The 20,244-nt window shown below is 51.7% G+C and overlaps 1 protein-coding gene across 4 annotated transcripts in view; it reads right to left on the bottom strand.

The window, feature by feature from the left end:
* The window catches only part of LOC138521851 (sialidase-1-like), a 62,126-nt gene extending 42,188 nt beyond the window's left edge, over positions 1–19,938 (bottom strand). For 2 of the 4 annotated variants that reach the window (XR_011283144.1, XM_069634995.1), the window contains exon 1: positions 19,545–19,851. Coding sequence is in view for 3 of the 4 variants with exons in the window: in XM_069634995.1 (XP_069491096.1) it covers positions 19,545–19,742 (198 nt within the window). In the remaining variant the exon portion in view is untranslated. Of the gene's footprint in view, positions 1–16,713; positions 16,921–19,544 lie in introns of all 4 variants that reach the window. The other 2 variants (XM_069634996.1, XM_069634994.1) reach the window with 2 other exon arrangements.
* Between the last annotated feature and the right edge of the window lie 306 nt (positions 19,939–20,244).

Genomic DNA, 20,244 nt, shown 5'->3' with positions numbered 1-20,244 from the left:
GATAGCCAGGCCCATTGCCTTTTCTCCTTTTCCTTGAGGTTTCGATGGAGTACACCCGGTAACTCCCTTTATCCAAGTCTTAATGTGTCTTGCTCTATTGTAATTTTCCAGTTATGTTGTGGGCCATGCGACACCCGCTCGTCTTCAAGTGATAATTCATTATACACTTTGTTGTTGTTTGTTGGCACAACTACTGGAGCTTTCATTAATTGTTCGATTAACCCTAAAGCTTCCACCCATGTACGCTATTCATCACACGGCACAGGCACCCCCAGTTGATCAATCCAGCAAAGTCTTGAAGCACCCCAGGGCGATGGTCCTTCCAGTGAAGGAGCAGCATGCCATCTGCGAGCTTGTACTGTCCCGAGCTTTTCAGATTCTGAACTGGAACGTGAAGATGGTTTATGTGCAGGAACGTGGGATCTCCTATACACACTTTCCGCATATGCTCTGTTGCTAAACCATAATGTGCGCGCTTTCCCCTGAGCACACCTCGGGCTCTAGGAGTACATGATCACGTACAATCATGCAGTGGAAGCATGACTACTTCTGCTGTGCACACTCCAAAGACACACCAGCAGCTGCAAGGCACATTGACCACTTTCCTGAAACAAAAGCGCCAAACTTCAAATTTTCACTGGAATGATTTTGAAGCAGTTTCTCATGGTAACTCCATTTAAGAACCCAACGACACTGTGGCTAGAGGCAGGTTCTCATACAAGGGTCTATTGACACCTCTCCCTCTTAATACTAAACTAGAGTGCGGGAGAAAGCAAGCCAATACGAGTGTGGGAGAAAGTATGCCAATACTAAACTAGTGTGGGAGAAAGTGTGCCAATACTAAACTAGAGTGTGGGAGAAAGTATGCCAATGCTAGAGTATAGTGTGGGAGAAAGTGTGCCAATACTAAACTATAGTGTGGGAGAAAGTGTGCCAATACTAAACTAGTGTGGGAGAAAGTGCCAATACTAAACTAGAGTGTGGGAGAAAGTATGCCAATGCTAGAGTATAGTATGGGAGAAAGTATGCCAATACTAAACTATAGTGTGGGAGAAAGTGTGCCAATACTAAACTATAGTGTGGGAGAAAGTGTGCCAATATTAAACTATAGTGTGGGAGAAAGTGTGCCAATACTAAACTAAGCCAATACTAAACTATAGTGTGGGAGAAAGTATGCCAATACTAAACTATAGTGTGGGAGAAAGTGTGCCAATACTAAACTAAGCCAATACTAAACTATAGTGTGGGAGAAAGCAAGCCAATACTAAACTATAGTGTGGGAGAAAGTGTGCCAATACTAAACTATAGTGTGGGAGAAAGTGTGCCAATACTAAACTAGTGTGGGAGAAAGTGTGCCAATACAAAACTAAGCCAATACTAAATTATAGTGTGGGAGAAAGCAAGCCAATACTAAACTATAGTGCGGGAGAAAGTGTGGCAATACTAAACTATAGTGTGGGAGAAAGTGTGCCAATGCTAGAGTATAGTGTGGGAGAAAGTAAGGCTTAAACTCAACTGGCAAACATGTAAATGAATCCAGACCCATGTTAACCCCCATTGCCCTTCCCAATGAACTCGCACATCTGGTGGCAGAAGGATGGCACCCTAAACAATGGGTGCTGTGCAGCAGTAAAGACATTCTACAAAGGAATATAATATAGACAACTGGGGTTCAAACTTCAAGCTGAAAGCACCTAGCTAGGAACAAAAAGTGGCTCGCCCCTCAGTTATCGACACACCCACATCATTTCTTACTCACCAAGAGTCAATCATCACTAGCCGGTGGCTAGTGGTGGGTGCAAAGTGAGGACTGGTAGAGAAATAAGAGAGCCCATCCCATTGTTACTAGTTAAAGCCTGGTTGTTTCTCACTAGGATGAACTACGCCGGGGAGCATTAACCTCTGCCAAACCGACACGCACATGGGTCAGTGCCATTCAGGGTAACTTTGATTTGCCGCAAGTGAGCTTGCAACACCGCCTCTACATGCGGATGGTTAGTTTGTAAAGGCGCAGCTGAACCACAAGCAGAACTAGTTTTCTTGAAACAGGACATTCTTGTATTTATCCATTTTAGAGATTGGACCTGGTGAACAATCTCCCCCGTCCTTTGCCATAATGGGGGGGACGGGGAGACAGACACACACGTGGCAATCCAATGTTGCTATAAGACCTACAAGCGCCCCCTCCCAGCCTTTCCTCTGAAGCAGTTCATCCAAGCCCCCCACTCCACCAAAAAAAGCTCTGGATTCAGTACTGGTTCTCCCCAGTGCAGGCCGATGCCAAAGAAAACCAGCAGCCGGTAAGAGTTCAGCCGCAGGGGTGCAGATACCAGCAGCCAGCCGTAGTGGTGCAGATGCCAGCAGCCGGTAAGAGTTCAGCCGCAGGGGTGCAGATACCAGCAGCCAGCCGTAGTGGTGCAGATGCCAGCAGCCGGTAAGAGTTCAGCCGCAGGGGTGCAGATACCAGCAGCCAGCCGTAGTGGTGCAGATGCCAGCAGCCGGTAAGAATTCAGCCGTAGTGGGGCAGATGCCAGCAGCCGGTAAGAATTCAGCAGCAGGGGTGCAGATACCAGCAGCCAGCCGCAGGGGTGCAGATACCAGCAGCCAGCCGTAGTGGTGCAGATGCCAGCAGCCGGTAAGAGTTCAGCCGCAGGGGTGCAGATACAGGCAGCCGGTAAGAGTTCAGCCGCAGTGGTGCAGATGCCAGCAGCCGGTAAGAGTTCAGCCGCAGTGGGGCAGATACCAGCAGCCAGCCGTAGTGGGGCAGATGCCAGCAGCCGGTAAGAATTCAGCCGCAGGGGTGCAGATACCAGCAGCCAGCCGCAGGGGTGCAGATGCCAGCAGCCAGCCGCAGGGGTGCAGATGCCAGCAGCCGGTAAGAGTTCAGCCGCAGGGGTGCAAATACCAGCAGCCGGTAAGAGTTCAGCCGCAGTGGTGCAGATGCCAGCAGCCGGTAAGAGTTCAGCCGCAGTGGGGCAGATACCAGCAGCCAGCCGTAGTGGGGCAGATGCCAGCAGCCGGTAAGAGTTCAGCCGCAGGGGTGCAGATACCAGCAGCCAGCCGTAGTGGGGCAGATGCCAGCAGCCGGTAAGAATTCAGCCGCAGTGGGGCAGATGCCAGCAGCCGGTAAGAGTTCAGCCGCAGTGGGGCAGATGCCAGCCCCCTTTCTCTCGATGTCAAGAAAGCAGCAGGAGGCCTCGATGAGTCACCAAGATGGTGGCTTTATCCAGAGCAACTGGCCAATAGGATGGAGGCAGTACATGCAGGGTCATCAGAACAGGTATATTTGTGATTAGTCTCAAATAAGCACATGTAGGCATATTTAATATCACGCTTGTGGCCAGTCATTTATAAAAAAAAAAAAAAAAAAAAAAAAAAAAAAAATTTTAAAAAAAGGTTGGGGGCAGCCCAAAACCATCTTGGGTCGTATTTGTGGAAGAAGGGGAGGAGGAAGAGGCATGATTCTACATTGGGAAGGGGAAATTCTTGAAAATTGAGGAGATTTTTAAGCAAACAAAAAACACCAATTAAGGGAAACCACACTATTTGACTTTCATGGGCAAGAATTGCAAACAGCCACTAGATGGCAGTATTGCTCAATGCAAAGGCTATGGTAGAAGCCAGAGCGGCGTACCCAACCGGACACAGTTGGGCGCGGAGATCTTTAGGCGCCAGCATGTTCGTGGGGGACAATGCCCATATTTTTAAAAAGAATTTAAATACATAATTAGTCGGTCACAGACTCGAGACCATAGAGATGTTATCGTTTCATATGCACAAGTTACATATATGAACCCGAGTTAATCTGGATGCTTTGCTCGCCTTAAATTATGTGGGGTGAGATGTACAGCTCTTGTGATTTGAACACGGTAAGATTTCTACGTCCCTGGGGTTATGTCATTGGTCTTGCAGTCCAGCTGGCCCGGGTTCAAGACGGTAGCAATGCTTTATTTTCATTTCTTTCGAGTAGTTGCTTATTAAGTATAGATGCCTAGCGACCTTATATGCCACGGTTTTCCAATACATATATTTTATTTTGTTAGATTTGGAAAGCGCACAACAGCCCACGGACATCGAGGCGCTATAGATGGTGGTGTGTATGCATATCTAACTTTGAATGTTTTTCTATTGCATCGTGTATTATTACCGTCGACAGGAAGATGTGTACTGTCATAGTATATGAATGTGTGATATTATTAAGAGTGTATACGGGGTAATTGACCCAAATGACACTTAATAAAAAATAACGCCTTGGTGTTCCATTCAAAGGCATACAAAATTATCACTTCTCACCCGTGCATTTAATTCCCTGGATTCACGCATGCCAACACAGCATGCTAAAACCAGCCCAATATAAAGACATGCCCTGCACATTCCCCCCGGGGCGTGGCCTCAGACCCCCATCCCGCTCCCCGTGGCGGGCGCTCGACCTCAGACCCCCATCCCACTCCCCGTGGCGGGCGCGCGACCTCAGACCCCCATCCCACTCCCCGTGGCGGGCGCTCGACCTCAGACCCCCATCCCACTCCCCGTGGCGGGCGCTCGACCTCAGACCCCCATCCCACTCCCCGTGCCGGGTGCTCGACCTCAGACCCCCCCCCAATCCTGATCCCCGTGGCGAGCGCTCGACCTCAGACCCCCATCCTGCTCCCCGTGGCGAGCGCTCGACCTCAGACCCCATCCTGCTCCCCGTGGCGAGCGCTCGACCTCAGACCCCCATCCTGCTCCCCGTGGCGAGCGCTCGACCTCAGACCCCCATCCTGCTCCCCGTGGCGAGCGCTCGACCTCAGTCCCCCATCCCGCTCCCCGTGGCGAGCGCTCGACCTCAGGACCCCCCCCCATCCTGCTCCCGGTGGCGAGCGCTCGACCTCAGACCGCCCCCATCCTGCTCCCGGTGGCGAGCGCTCGACCTCAGACCCCCCCCATCCTGCTCCCCGTGGCGAGCGCTCGACCTCAGTCCCCCATCCCGCTCCCCGTGGCGGGCGCTCGATCTCAGACCCCCCCCATCCCGCTCCCCGTGGCGGGCGCTCAACCTCAGACCCCCATCCCGCTCCCCGTGGCGAGCGCTCGACCTCAGACCCCCCCTCCCATCCTGCTCCCCTTGGCTGGCGCTCGACCTCAGATCAGACCCCCCCATCCTGCTCCCCTTGGCGGGCGCTCGACCTCAGACCCCCATCCCACTCCCCGTGGCGGGCGCTCGACCTCAGACCCCCATCCCACTCCCCGTGGCGGGCGCTCGACCTCAGACCCCCCCTCCCATCCTGCTCCCCTTGGCTGGCGCTCGACCTCAGATCAGACCCCCCCCCATCCGGCTCCCCTTGGCGGGCGCTCGACCTCAGACCCCCATCCCACTCCCCGTGGCGGGTGCTCGACCTCAGACCCCCCCATCCCACTCCCCGTGGCGGGCGCTCGACCTCAGACCCCCATCCCACTCCCCGTGCCGGGTGCTCGACCTCAGACCCCCATCCCACTCCCCGTGCCGGGTGCTCGACCTCAGACCCCCCTCCCCCCCAATCCTGCTCCCCGTGGCGAGCGCTCGACCTCAGACCCCCCCCATCCTGCTCCCCATGGCGAACGCGCGACCTCAGTCCCCCCCATACCGCACCCCGTGGTGGGCGCTCGACCTCAGACCCCCCCCATACCGCCCCCCGTGGTGGGCGCTCGACCTCAGACCCCCCCCATCCCGCTCCCCGTGGCGGGCGCTCGACCTCAGACCCCCCCATCCCGCTCCCCGTGGCGAGCGCTCGACCTCAGACCCCCATCCTGCTCCCCGTGGCGGGCGCTCGACCTCAGACCCCCATCCTGCTCCCCGTGGCGAGCGCTCGACCTCAGAGCCCCATCCCACTACCCGTGCCGGGTGCTCGACCTCAGACCCCCCCCCCATACCGCCCCCCGTGCCGGGTGCTCAACTTCAGACCCCCATCCTGCTCCCCGTGGCGGGAATCCGACCTCAGACCCCCCCCCCCCCCCCATCCCACTCCCCGTGGGGGGGTGCTCGACCTCAGACCCCCATCCTGCTCCCTGTGGCGGGAATCCGACCTCAGAATCCCCCCCCCCCCGCCTGAAAGTCGCATTTCTGCCGGGACAGCAGCCAGGAGAACGAGGGCCGCAGGCAAACTGAGAAAATGCGGAGCCCGCACCTCAGACAGGCCCGGGAGGGGACCAGAGGTCGCAGACAGACCGGGGCCAAAAGGGGGACGCTGAAGCAAGACCGCAACCCCATGAGCAGCAAAGCAGGCGCCCAGCGCCTCCATGCCTCCCCGAACCGCAAGCTAGCGCCTTCTCGGACCTGCGATAGACGAGAGGCGCTTGCGGAACTCCTGAGGATTCAAAGGTGTTCACATGGATGCACGCGGCGCAGGAAAATACAAAGGCACCAGGATTTTAAAAACGAGCAAAACTTCAGAGTAAACGTCACAGGAGGCAAGTGAGGAAATAAAACAGAACATCTATACAATTACAAACACCCAGAGGCTTGTGTCTAAACGTTGAAAGGGGGACAGTTCCCTGGAAAGAAGGTCACACCCTTCGAGTCCAACTGGGAAAAGTATCGTTAGGGGCTTTAGGTGAGCCGGGACTGCAACCGAGCCGTCCCCATTAAATGCCAATAAACTGGGGCCCGGCGTAGGACTCTGAATGACTTCCTCGACCTTCCTAAAGTAGAGGAGAGACAATACTGCTCTCCGCCACTAGATGTCATTCCCAGCCATGTGTAGATTCACATTCTAGTAATGGACATTAGTAATTAGATCATGTTCTTACATTAAAAGAAATTACATAAGGAGAATACATATTTCGATTTTTGAAACCCAATATATTAAAGTGCTTACATTGGAATTATTTAATAAAATGTATGCGTTAGAATCACGCATTTCCTTCAAAAGAGCCGAGGGACCGGACACGACTTTTATTTGTTTTTTTTTTTACCCTGTATCCTAGACATCGTTTTAAATGCATATTAACGATATTAAATAAACCTCGTAAAAACGACTGTACCCCCTTTCACTCCAGTGAGGAAAAGTGGACCTGCTCTGTTAGGCCACCGATTACCGGGCCCCCACGTCTTTTAAAGGGTCCTTATAGAGTGGGGATTTTGAGGCCCTCGATTTCTTATCCCACTTAAACGCTGCTGACAGTGGAGGAAGTAATAGGAAAAAGAGGCAGCAGTGTGTCCCTCTGGGACGAGGAGGGTCTCCCGTTGGTTTCAAGCAGTAAATTACTTTGTGGTAATTTACTGCATGGACATTACTTCCAAAATATATATAAAGATTTGTGGATTAAGGGTTAAAAGGGGGGGGGGGGGGGCAGCCCCCCCCAATTAAAAAAATAAAAATAACACAATTTGGAAGTAAACATTCGAAGTGATTTCCAGGAAGTCCTTTATTTCGTTGAAATGACATGGAACCACGAGGGATGCAGGAAGCGCACTACAGAGCCGGATGCTTTACCTTCCAGCATTGAACTCAAAATCAGCCCTTGGGCAGTCAAAGAGAGGTCCTCCCCAAGACAATCTGAAGGCCCAGCACTCGGCCCACAGCGCCCCTCCAGGCGGCAGATGCAAAAGGCCACCTCCAATTAACTCTCGTTTTGCCGTCCAGGTGAAGGCTTCATCTCCCCCTGCCCCCCTCCCAATCACTCTGAGGGAGGGCACCGCAAGGATGGGAGGGCTGCACAAAAAACACATTAACATTGAGCACATTGGAGGCCACCATTACACATTGCTGTGCTAAAGTAAAAGAGGAAGCAACCAGGAGGCAAAGGGGAGCAGTGGTACCCAGCGGCAGATCGAGGCGCCAGGCGGCAGAACAGATGACCTTTTGTGTAACAGCGCTGCCAGCAGCCTGGGGCCAACTTTACAGAATGCCCCAGTCGTTATTAGTGGGGCTCAGATGACATGGTCAATTCTGATCATCACGCCATGGTTGCGAGACTGGCTGAACGTGCAGGGCCCTTCCGGCGCTTGCGTATAGAGTAAGAATGCCCCCTAAGAGCCAGCCTCTTGCTAATTGACTGGCTGGAGCGTGGCTCTCGTGCCCAGCCCCACACGCCCCAGCACATTTATTAATGGTGGGGCTTGGGTCCGTAGCACCTGTGCCTGCCGCCTGAGCAAGCAAGGGAATTTCCATGGATTCAGGACTTTGGGGCGCAAACACGAGATGGACACCACGTCTCCCTTTCCCAAGTCGGGGATGTGGACCATGCATGGAATTGCACTGCCGAATGTTATGATATTGTTAATTGGCACTGCTAGTCCATGTTGAATTTGTTCTAATACACCTCCTAGTCCTACATTGCTGGCATCAACTGATGTGATGGATTTAGCCCTACAGTCAAACATCTTCAAAGCAGGGGCTTTGTTTATCATTGTCTTGATGGTATCCAATTCACCTTTGCAAGCTTGTTGGGTTTAACAGAGTATTATTCCAAATTTATTGATCACTACACGGACAGAACGAATGCAATGAGGAGTTTGATGAAAAAAGGGGTTAAATTTGAGTGGTCAGCTGAATGCAAAGGTGAATTGGATACCATCAAGACAATGATAAACAAAGTCCCACCTTCTCCAACGCCTCTTCTCCCTCACTCATTCCTGAATTTCTATCCACGATTGGTCTGCCTCAAAATGATCTTTGCCTTAATGTCAGTAAGACAGAGGTCCTTCTCATTGGGTCCCCTGCTCCCCCCCCCCCCACAAGACAAAAAACCTTGGCGTCATCTTCGACTCCACTCCCTCCTCACCTCACAGACCTTACCAAAAAGGCCCACTTCCAGCTGCACCTCCTCAGAGGTATTGTACCTTTTCTCACTTTCCACCAGAAGCTGTCTCTAGAGCCCTGGATCCCCACAAGATGGACTACTGCAACAGCCTTTTCTCAATCTGCCTACCTCTCCTCTGCGCCCCCTGCAACTAATCCAGAACAGACTGCAAGACTCTCCTTGGCCTCAAGCCCAGGGACCAAATCTCCCCAGCCTTGAAATCTCCCCAGCCTTGAAATCTCCCCAGTGGCGGCAAGAATCAAGTTTAAGACCCTCTGCATCGTCCACAAGGCTTTCTGGGGTCAGGGTCTGCTCTACAGCCAACTCTCTCTTCTGAAATACCTTCGTTCTAGAACCTTTCACTCAGTCACCTCCAACTCTGAGGATCAGATGCCTCTCCAGGCAGAGAGTGGGTGGCGGGGAGGGGGTAGATCTCTCTCCTCTGCAGGTGCATCCCTCTGGAACGGCCTCCCTGCCCCTCCCAGATTTGAGCCGGACCACCTGAAGTTCCAATAGCAGCTCAAGACCCTCCTTTTCTCCTCTGCCTTCTCTCTCGCTCCCTTGCTAACTTACCCGTCCGTGCCTCTGACTGGCTTGCTTGGTTCCCTCAGTGCCTCACTGGGTACCAGGCTCCTCCAAACCAGAGACCAGTCTTCCTTGCACTGCCTCCTGGCCTACCGCGCAGTAACTAAACTCTACAGCCGCCCTGCCCCCTTGCACTTACCCAGAGCCGCGCTGCCCTGGCTGCACTTACTCAGAGCCATGCTGCTCTGATCATACTCCCTGCCCTCTTTCCTCTCCCCTCTCCTTCCCCTTGCACTTCTAGCGTCACACTTGCATGATATGAATGACACAAGGCCTAGTAAAATCGCTGGTCTTGTCCTCCCCAGGTCTTCCCAGCCCTTGTCTTGTGGCGCCTAGAAACACTTGCGTACATGCGCGTTATAAAGGTCATATCATAGATCAGATCATTACAAAAGATCCACTGGGTGCACTCTCACCTAACAAAGTAACCATTGGCCGTGCTCTCACCCAACACACATAAAAGGAGTGATGGGACCGGGAGGTGGTGAATGTTAGGGACCATCCTCAACCATGGGTTTAGAAATAGAACCTCCGACACTCCCACGGCCGCTATTAAAGAACCCAAGGGTAGCAGGCCAGAACATCAGTGACACCAGAAGCATGGCGCAGGTAGATCCCTCCTGCCACGGCGAGGAGACCGTCCTGCTCATTTACGGCCTTGCCTCGTCAGCCTGAAGGCCAGTCTCTGGAAAGTGCAGTCCCTTGGTCGCTTTGGCAGATCATCAACAGGAAACCCAATCCTTTACGCCTGGGAATAGAGGCATGTAGCTAGGGGGGGAATCGTTGCGTTCCCCGGGCAACTGTGATCCAGTAATTCCATCATGACCTTCCTGCAAATAATGCACACAAGTCAACGTAGAAAAAGACTACTCGAGATGAAAAGAATTGTGATCTTTCATTTTAGCTCCATCTCCAGGGCCAGCTTCCTCCGTCCATCAGTACATGTTCACCAGATCTCTGGACCGGCCCGGCCTGCACACATCTCTTAAGATCCCCTTCTAGATCCCCACCTTTCCAAACCTCCACCTGACTCGCTCTCCAAAATACAGGCGGCCACAGAGGCTCAGAAGTTATGCTTATGGTGTGCCCCAGATAAGGGCAATGCATCTGGTCCTCTTGTAACCCTTCCCCCCGCCCCTCCCAGTAGGATATAAAGTAGTATTGAGGCACGTCCCCTCAGCGCTTTAGAAAGCATAACGGCACTGTATCGAAACAGGAGAGGGATACACCGAAGTGCCAGCGCCTTCAATATGGCCGGGACACGCAAGATGACGTGCTAAAACATTGAGCAGTTATATTTATACAACAAGGAGTGCCCCCACCTGCCACAGGTTATATTGAGGCCAGTAAATTCCATGGTGAACACTAAAGCATGCAAGAAACTGCAAAAATGGGGAGGGCGGTGTAACACAGACTCACAAAAGACCCAAATCCATTGATAGAAAAAAAAAAAAAATATATATATATATATATATATATATATATATATATATAAATAAAAGAAGGGGGGAGAACAAAAGGTAAAAAGAAAAAAGCGCAAAAGTGTGCAAGATGCACAAAAGAGTGCAAGAGCGCAAAAGAGTGATAGTTGATTAAGAAGAGAACTATATAGAATGGAGCATGAATCAAAATTCATGCTGACCTGCGCATTTCATGTAGTGGGGTCATATGGGTCTGTTGCACCAACTATCCCAGCTGTGCCGATTCTCCCAAACCTTTAGCTGGACCTCCAGGTAAAGAGGGGCCACTGCCACCGAGTCAGTGTGCCATGCTGCAGGTAGCCCCACCGCTCACCTCTGAAACCGGATCACTCATTCTCTGCATAAAGGAAAGACCACCCAAGCGCTGGAGAGCAGAGCAGGACTTCAGCGCCACAGCTTCAAACTACTGCAAAAACGTTACCATGTAACCTTGATGATACGCTTCAAATTACCGTAACCATCTTCTTAAGTATGTAACAGCGCTTAGTTGCCTCCGGGCTTTGAGCGCAATTGAAATGACAAAAATAAAATAAATCAATAATTTCCCCACTTTGAAAAATGGCACACTGGGGCGCAAGAAGCGCCACGTTAGGACCGGGGAGCCAGATAGGGAGCGCAATATCAGGATCACCTCTACCCCCCCCCCCCCTGAGCACAAGAGCTTCACCACTACCATGGAACACCCGCCAAATGCCACCCTCACTACGATTGCCTTCCCCAAAGTAAACTGCATAGGGGGCACTACAGAGGGCAGTGAGTCATCTAAGGGGGGGGGTGGCTAGCAGTGCTAGCTGCAAGCGTCTGTGGGACGCTAGCGATAGGTGGGGAAATCCCATAAGGATGTAACACTTGGCCAGTCGCTGGACACCCCAACTCCCATGACTTCTAAGAAATCCAAATCGTTACAAGCGCTGGGTTTTGTTAGGACCTCCATGCCAGTGGCCACGGACCATACTCTCAACTCCCAAGAAATGGCACAGTACACATAAGAGGGTCTACCCCCCCTCCCCCTCCTTCAGCACACTCACAGGATTAAAGAAGGGAACCATACAGATGTTACAACATCTGCCTTTGCAGGTAGTGGGGTTCCCTCCAAAAGGCTAGGAGGAGCGTGCCTCTGGAGTTTAGGAAAACCCTCATTTCGATACATTTTAGTGAGGCGCCGTGCCAAAACACTTCTCCGCCTTCTCTTACTAGAAACTCTCACAATTATCCGGTCAGCGCCAATGGTCAAAAATTCTCAACTCTCATTGGTTAGAATGCCCTTAAATCCTCAAGTGTCCTCCCAGATTGCAGAATATTACAGTAAGCAGCACTGCCACCTGCAGACAAAATGTATGCATGGATGGTTTGTTATTGGATGTTCGCATGGGAAATGTACGCACTACAAATGTTCGTACATTTCCCATGCAAACATTTGCGTCGCAGACTTTTCCACGACGGAAAAATCACGGAGATCCCGTGAAATCGCTAGACCGGCTCCCGGTGGCTGCAAGGATCAAGTTCAAAACCCTCTGCATCATCCACAAGGCTTGCTGGGGTCTGGACCCGCATTACATTCAACTCTCTCTTCCAAAATTCAGTGAACCTTCCTTCCTGAGCACTTCGCTCAGCTAGCTCCAACTCTGAGGGTCAGACGCTTCTCCGGGCAGAGAGTGGGGAGTAGATCCCTCTCCTCTGCAGGTGCCTCCCTCTGGAATGGTCTTCCTGCCCCTCTCAAACTTGAGTCAGACCACCTGAAGTTCCAGAAGCAGCTCAAGACCTTCCTTTTCTCCTCTGCTTTCTCTCTCCCTCCCCTGCTGACCTACCAGTCTACTGAGCCGACTGGTTGCCCGGCTACCCTCAGAGCCTCACTGGGTACCAGGCTCTTCCATGATCAGTCTCCCCTGCACTGCCTCCAGGCCTACCGCACACTTAGGGGCTGTAACTCTAACCTCTACAGTCCCCTGCCTCCTTGCACTTACCCAGAGCTGCGCTGCCCTGATTGCACAACCCACATCCCTCTCTCCCCTCCCACCTCCCCCCTCCACCTTGCAGTGTCACACTTGCACCATCAGAATGACACCAGGCCTAGTAAGATCGTTTGTCTTGTCCTCCCTCGGTCTTCCCTCCCTGGTCTTGTCGCACCTTGAAACACTTGTGTACAGGCGCGTTATATACGACGACATATCATACCAATAAAATGCACTCCTTGTTGTGTGGTCACTGCTCAGGCAGGAAAGGAAGAGATTAATCGTCTGTTAACACTCACAGCCCTGGATGGATTTAAACTGGCATCTGGTCCCACTGGCTACCTTCAGATGGTGGTCTGGTGGAAACTGAATGCAGGGGGCCCCCACAAGACGCAAGTACTAACGTTGGCGGCAGCCTGCAAGCAATTTAGAGATTTCCTGAAATAAAAAAACCCAGAAAGTGTCGTACACAATACGGCCGGTTCCTGACTGGCCCTTCAATGCCTCCCTTTTTAGAGTGTAAAGGCCCCTCCCCTGAGATCCTCCTTGCCCAAACGTGTCCCTCGTCTCCCAGCGCGTCCCATGTTCCTCGGTGTGTCCCCTTGGCCGACAATACATCGTGTTGTACTTGTATAGTGCACTGGTGCCATTTACCCCCCCTTTGTGGCGAGGAGGCTCTTGCTGATCTCCACGTGTAGTGTCCCTCAATTATAGGGCGCTAGATAAGTCCATATAGGAACGTCTCCCTCATCACTGTCAATATCCGACCTACATCCATTTTCCAAAACTGAAATTAACCAAACGTACACATGAATTCGTTTGCTAAATGAAAGCACAAGGCTAGAAAAACGGGGTCACAGCGACCCCATCTAGTTTGCCAACTGGATGGCTCTAAAGTTAGAAATCTTTTGTGGAGGAAAAGGGAAGGGGCGAGGGAGTCCCTCATTTGCACGCCCCACCCCTGCAAGCCACACATCGTGGGGTGGAAAACATGTGTGTTGCTTTCGTGCAGATTGTTTCTTTGCATTGGAATGAAGTAAGTGCCACGTGACTGTGTTGACTAGACGAACCCGTGACTGCATCCCCGTGAGCCACCCACCACTGCGACACGTACGGTCTTCCTGGCGGTGATCAACACACACCCAGGCACAGGCTGCACCCACCGCACGGCAGCCACACGGGACTAAGACGTGGCGGAGCGTAAAGAAGCAGAGGCCAAGGAACCAGTTTACAGGTGGACTGGCCTACAGGGAAGGAAAGGGGGAGGATTCCTGACAAGCGACGCATCTGATAGGCTGGGATAAGCTGGGACAGTCAGCCACACGCCAGGACTGGCTCACACGGCAATCAAGCGACATATGCAAAGCTCAGCGTTTTTCCGTACCCATGCGTGAGAAGGTCCCCCCAATCCTATTTTTGCTTGGAATTCTGGGACTTGCAGTTTTAAATGGTAAAGCAAAAACAAGTCCCAGAATCCAAAAGGGAGGGAAAAAAACAGGACTAGATGGCCTTCTCACCTGGGGTGGACTGGGAACCAAAATAAGCCATGGAAATAATTTTCAAAGTGGCCCCATATTACACATTTTCTGCAAGCCCAACCCTACTCCTATGAGAACATTTGTAAATAAAATAAGTTACGACACGAAAGAGGCACAGGGTGCAGAGGTCTGCTGGGAAATCTCCAGAGTTCCCTATAGGCCAGTCCACCACTACTTCCTACAGATGGCCACTGGGCACTTTAAAACTATATGTGCACGCCAACAAAAGGGCCGCAGAAGTGATGATTGCGTGCCAAGCTGCTCTAGGCAAATCAAGATACTGCCTAGCAAGCAGGTAATACCGAAAAGGCCGGTAGGGATCGGGCGGGACTCATCACATCAGGAATGTCCTAAAGGGAAACATCGAGCAAGCTAATACATCTAAAAGGCCAGTAGGGCTGGGAATAGTGAATAACTTCAGGACTGCCCCCCGAGATGCCACTACATCTGAAAGGCTGCTAGAACTGGGGCACTGTCGTTTACAGATCAGGACTGGCCCCCCGAGATGCCGCTACATCTGAAAGGCTGCTAGAACTGGGGCACTGTCGTTTACAGATCAGGACTGGCCCCCGAGATGCCGCTACATCTGAAAGGCTGCTAGAACTGGGGCACTGTCGTTTACAGATCAGGACTGGCCCCCGAGATGCCGCTACATCTGAAAGGCTGCTAGAACTGGGGCACTGTCGTTTACAGATCAGGACTGGCCCCCGAGATGCCGCTACATCTGAAAGGCTGCTAGAACTGGGGCACTGTCGTTTACAGATCAGGACTGGCCCCCCGAGATGCCGCTACATCTGAAAGGCTGCTAGAACTGGGGCACTGTCGTTTACAGATCAGGACTGGCCCCCCCGAGATGCCGCTACATCTGAAAGGCTGCTAGAACTGGGGCACTGTCGTTTACAGATCAGGACTGGCCCCCCGAGATGCCGCTACATCTGAAAGGCTGCTAGAACTGGGGCACTGTCGTTTACAGATCAGGACTGGCCCCCCGAGATGCCGTTACATCTGAAAGGCTGCTAGAACTGGGGCACTGTCATTTACAGATCAGGACTGGCCCCCCGAGATGCCACTACATCTGAAAGGCTGCTAGGCTGCTAGAACTGCCCAAGAGACAGCATTAGAATTCCCAACAGGCAGATGCTACCGAAAGACTGGCAGGGCTGGGGAAGATCCAGAACATGGCACACACCCAGCCATTGGGCATTGGGCTGGAGTTTCCCCAGATCTGACACAAAAGGTCTCCCCGGGTCTCAAATGCGAGAAAACTATTCGTGCCCATTACTGTAAACCATCTAGGTATGTTCCGGATCATCAGGACCAGACCAAAGGCGTGCCACTTAACCTCTAGACTACAGGAACTTCTGGATAAAGCACATGTGAATATTCCTGTCATTATTGTACTCTGCAGAACATACTGAAGCACAGCTGTGTTCATTGAAAAGACGTGCACCTTTCTGAGTTTACTTGCAGCATTACAGGAAACGTCTCTTTGCTTTAACAATGTATTAATGCGTCCCCTGAAATGTAAACTTTTATTTATTGGGTGCCGGGGGTAGTGGTGTGTGACCCTCCCAAGTGTCTTGCCCCTTTAAGGCAATGTGTCCCTCCCATGTGTATTGCCTGTTTAATGTTGGCCACGACTTTGTCATGGCCCAAGCTAATAAAAGGAGCTCCTGCAGGCATGTACAGCAAAACGGCTGCAGACTCCCGAAGAGGAACGACTGAGTCTGTCGCTCATTCATTCATTCATTCATTTAGGCCCGCAGGCCTACACCGTGTGAGGACGGGCCTGCAGGCCATGATGCTGTGGGACCCTCGTGACAGTATGGTGGAAGAGGTCCGCATGGTCATGGGTATGGCTCGCCCTGCTCCTTTCTTCAGGGTCCATCACAAGGTGACAACCAAGGTCCTGCAAAGCATTCTGGGGCTTTAACACTGCCCTCTCTCCCCCAACCCTACTTCTGCTGCCAGTGGAAACTCTGGTAAATAAGAGTTCCAGAGCTTGCAGGGGTCTCCAGCAATGGTGACCTCTCAGTGACCGCGGTCCCTCAAAAAAGCCACCCAACTATTGCATTGGTGCCATCAATATATATGTAACCTCAATGGCGTGAAGTGCCTGAACGCGCCATCCATAGCACTTTGGCACTATATAAAAAAATAAAAAGAAAAGATTAACCGAAACAAGAGGACATCATGTTTTGGCCTCACTGGGCGTCGCCAGTGAGGTGAAGCCTGGGTCTCTAGGTCCAGGCAACCAAGTAGTTACGATTCATTTAAAAATACCCCCACCACTCTTTAGTTTCGCATCAATCACTGAGGCGGGATGTGCGCCTCAAGCATGCTGCGCACAGAGACTCAATCTACCCCTGAGTGAAGCCCTCCAATGAGGCAGAAACATACCTGTGGTGGCAGTCCGACAAGCTTGATTTGCATAGGGTTTCCTCCTTCCCATACCAGCAAAGGCGGCTGAAAATCAAACGTTTGGATGGGGTTCCTTGGGCAATGCCTGTGCTTGTGATTAATTCAAACCCGTCCAGCCTTCCCTCTTCAGTTGATCATTTTCAGGTCACACAAGATCCCTGCAGCAGGCACATTCACCTGCAGAGTCTGTGGAAGAATAGGCTCTCAGTAGTCATTTGGATCCCAACACCCGCAGTGCTAGCTACAACAACCTTAAAGACAAGGCTGAAAGTGTGTAAAGACATTAAAAAAAGCGCTGATGTGAACCTCTTGGACACTTGTCCTGAGTTTTATGACAGTGCTGAGCAACTACACTACTCCCATAATGCAGATTTCCCTCATTGTATTGTACTTTTATATAGCGCCTTTTACCATTATTATAGTCTCAATGCGCTGGTACTGGGAATGCCCTCGGCGACCCGAAGTTCAGAGTGTTGGAGGTAATGGAGTAAGATTAGATGTGTGTGTGCGCGCGCATTTGTCCCAAACTATTTGCAACAACAGGAGCACAGGATGTACTTCCTGGTACTTCGAGGTGGACAGCGTGGCAAGTAAACCCAGATATGGAGCGCTTACTGAACCTTTTTAGTTGTTACCTTTGCCATAGGTGGCCCCTCCTATAGTTCATCCCAAGCCAATCCTTCTCACTTGCTCTCTGGCTTCATGGCGACACTCTCCTGTTACAGCCCGATCCCCAACAATGCCACCTCAGACTGATGTTTGGGTATGCCTAGTGACGAGGCCTGGACCTGGAGAGGCTGCGATTACCGGGAGGGACCCCTTGGTTATAATTGTTCTTCTATAAATACGCTTAATACCAACGAGTGGTTTCTAAGCACGGGATCGGGAATCAAACCCGGGTTGCGCTGCGTTGTCTTGCTTCCAAGACAAACGCGTTGCCCCCGAGCTATCCTTCCTCCCCAGGGAAGTATATGTCTAGCAATCTTCATGGTGCAGGATTTGAAGGGGTATACCCAACAGCATGTAAGCCAAGCCCCACCCCCATCCCCATTTACAGGAAATGTACCTGCTTGTGACATCTAGTGCTTTCTATAGTGCCTACTGTTTCTAAGCACCCCTAATATTGGCTGACAAGAAACAGAGGCTGAAAGAGTTAAAGGGTTTTCTCTGCATGACAACCATGGCATCGTTCAGTCTAAAATGCTCCGATTACTTACCAGTAATCATTATTACTAGCCCTCGTTTTCCTCTTCACGGTACAGACTATGACAGCACACTGCCTTCCAACAGAAAGCAACACAGAAACAGTGTTTTGGTCGTGTGATTGCTAGTGGTTAACATCCAGCTGTCCATCTCGACTGCGGAAAGAGCTTACTGAAGAGAGGTCTGATCTGTGTGGGGCCCTTAGATTCTTGGGGGATGAGGTTACGCTGGATGGTTGTGACCCGTGGTGTTTTGAATAAGCCTATGGTCTCCTTTCCTCCAAACCTCTGCTCATTTTAGGTACTCTGGTAGCAAGAAGGATCCGCTTGGGTAACACAGATGTTGTGGATATTGGTCCTATTCTGGGCACTCTGGCATCAGGTCATCTGGTCCTTCAGCCCACCTGAGAAACAGTTCTAGGTGCTGCAGGCTTGAGGGCAGGATTGCTTGTCGATTGTTGAGGCAGCAGCCCCCTTGTACAGAGGGCTTCCTCACGCCAATTATCATGGGTCACTCAAAGAAAGGGAGGTTTGAGAGGCAGGGTTTAGGGTCTTGTGAGCCCCAGCCTCTTGAGGAGTTCCTGCACTGGTGCTCAGTCATTGGCCCGGTCCCTGGCAGCCGTTTTTTAAGTCCTCTTGGTTCCTTTTCTCAAGGTTGGACGGACGCCACACTTGGACTACTGCAGGCCAATAGTTGGTAGGGGTACTCTCGGATAAGGGGTCTTTCTGGAGGCTTCTTCCTGATCACCTGGCTCTGGGGCATAGAGCGCCGGCTGTTGACGGGATGGCTGGGACCCCCGTCTTGCTCAGTTTGTTCCTTGGGGCCCCACTAAAGTTGGATGTTGGTCTGGGGGCGCCTTTTTCCTTAATTTTTTCCCTGGAACTTTTGTGATTCTCTGTCCGGGAGGGAGGAGGTGGCGGGGGGTGTCTTGGCTTCCCTAAAGTAATCCTGTTGAACGGCCTGGAAGCGCATCTATCCACAGCACCAGGGTTTTTGCCACTTTCAGGTTGGTCTCTGTAAGGGATTTCCGTCACGCTTTCTGTTCCCTCCTGAGATGGGTTTGTGACACTCCATGGAATGGCTACTCCTACCTACTGTGAGGGTTGGGAGGGGTAGGTCATTCCTTATCAGTCCAAGTATGTGCCAGTCCTCTCTTTGGTACTCTTCATAGGCTAAATACTGTGAGAAGGAAGACGGACACGGAGGTAACAGAATATGCCCGAGTACTAGAAGCCTTGGATCGGATAAAATCACCCACATTCAGGTAAAAAAAAAAAAAAAAAAGTAGTAACTGACACTTGCCTCTCGGTGCTAATCGTCTAAGGGTGCTGTGTGCCAAAGACAGGGCAGAACATTTCACTGAACTATAAGCCACAGGAGGCACTCATAGTTCAGTGAAATGTTCTGCCCTGTCTGTGGCACTCTGCGGATGTGAAGCACACTTAGTACAAAATATCCCAACAGGACATGCAGAGTCAGTTGTCACATATATCCACATAGGACTACAAATACCAGAATGCAAATAAAGCATAGGAGGAGGGCGTGAACTACAACTGAAAGGGCAGAACTTTGAGGGCTATCTCTTTGTTATGGAAAACCCATCTCACCTGAGTGAAGGCTGCCGATCCCCGGGAAGCACCGATGGCGAGGAGCAGTGCAAAGAAAATGGGTGCGAGCAGCAACGGGCGCAGGTTAGAGGCAGGCACCGGGGACTTCCCGGTGTCACCCTCACTCATCAGATTCCGGGTGCACCCCTGGCCCCCAGACACTGGCGGGTCCCTTGGATACACCACATCTGTCTCCATGATAAACTATGACGAAAGTGAACTGCAGAAACAGCGGCACAACACATGCACCGCTTCATCGCCCTCCGTTTCCCAACCTGTAGCCTTGGGCTTGATCAGCTGACCTGCACCAGGAAGTGCAGAAGGATTGGGGAAGCTCGAGGCTCCGCCCCCGCGCTGCACGAACTTGGCGGCCATATTGGAAGGGGAATCCTGCACATGGAACTGGCGGCTTGAGGAAAAGTGAAACTCCACAGGCAGCGCTGCGCGAACATAGCGTCCATCTTGGAAAGGAGTCACGTTCAAGACCCCTGCAACATATCTGTAACAATGGTAGCAGGGTCGTCAGGGCATCTTCAAGGGGCCCTCAGCAACTACCCCTTAGGCAGTCAGCAGTTTCATGACACGGAAATATATTACTTTCTGTATTACTTTCGTTCTAGGGCTTTAAATGTGTGCTTTTCAGCACTTGTGTTACAAGCTGCATTTGCTGGAATCTTTTAGTCCGTTCCTACATCTGGGG

The sequence above is a fragment of the Ambystoma mexicanum genome, chromosome 13 (assembly GCF_040938575.1).
Source record: "Ambystoma mexicanum isolate Mex_15411 chromosome 13, UKY_AmexF1_1, whole genome shotgun sequence".
NCBI lineage: Eukaryota > Metazoa > Chordata > Amphibia > Caudata > Ambystomatidae > Ambystoma > Ambystoma mexicanum.
This window is presented reverse-complemented; position numbering and strand designations above follow the sequence as displayed.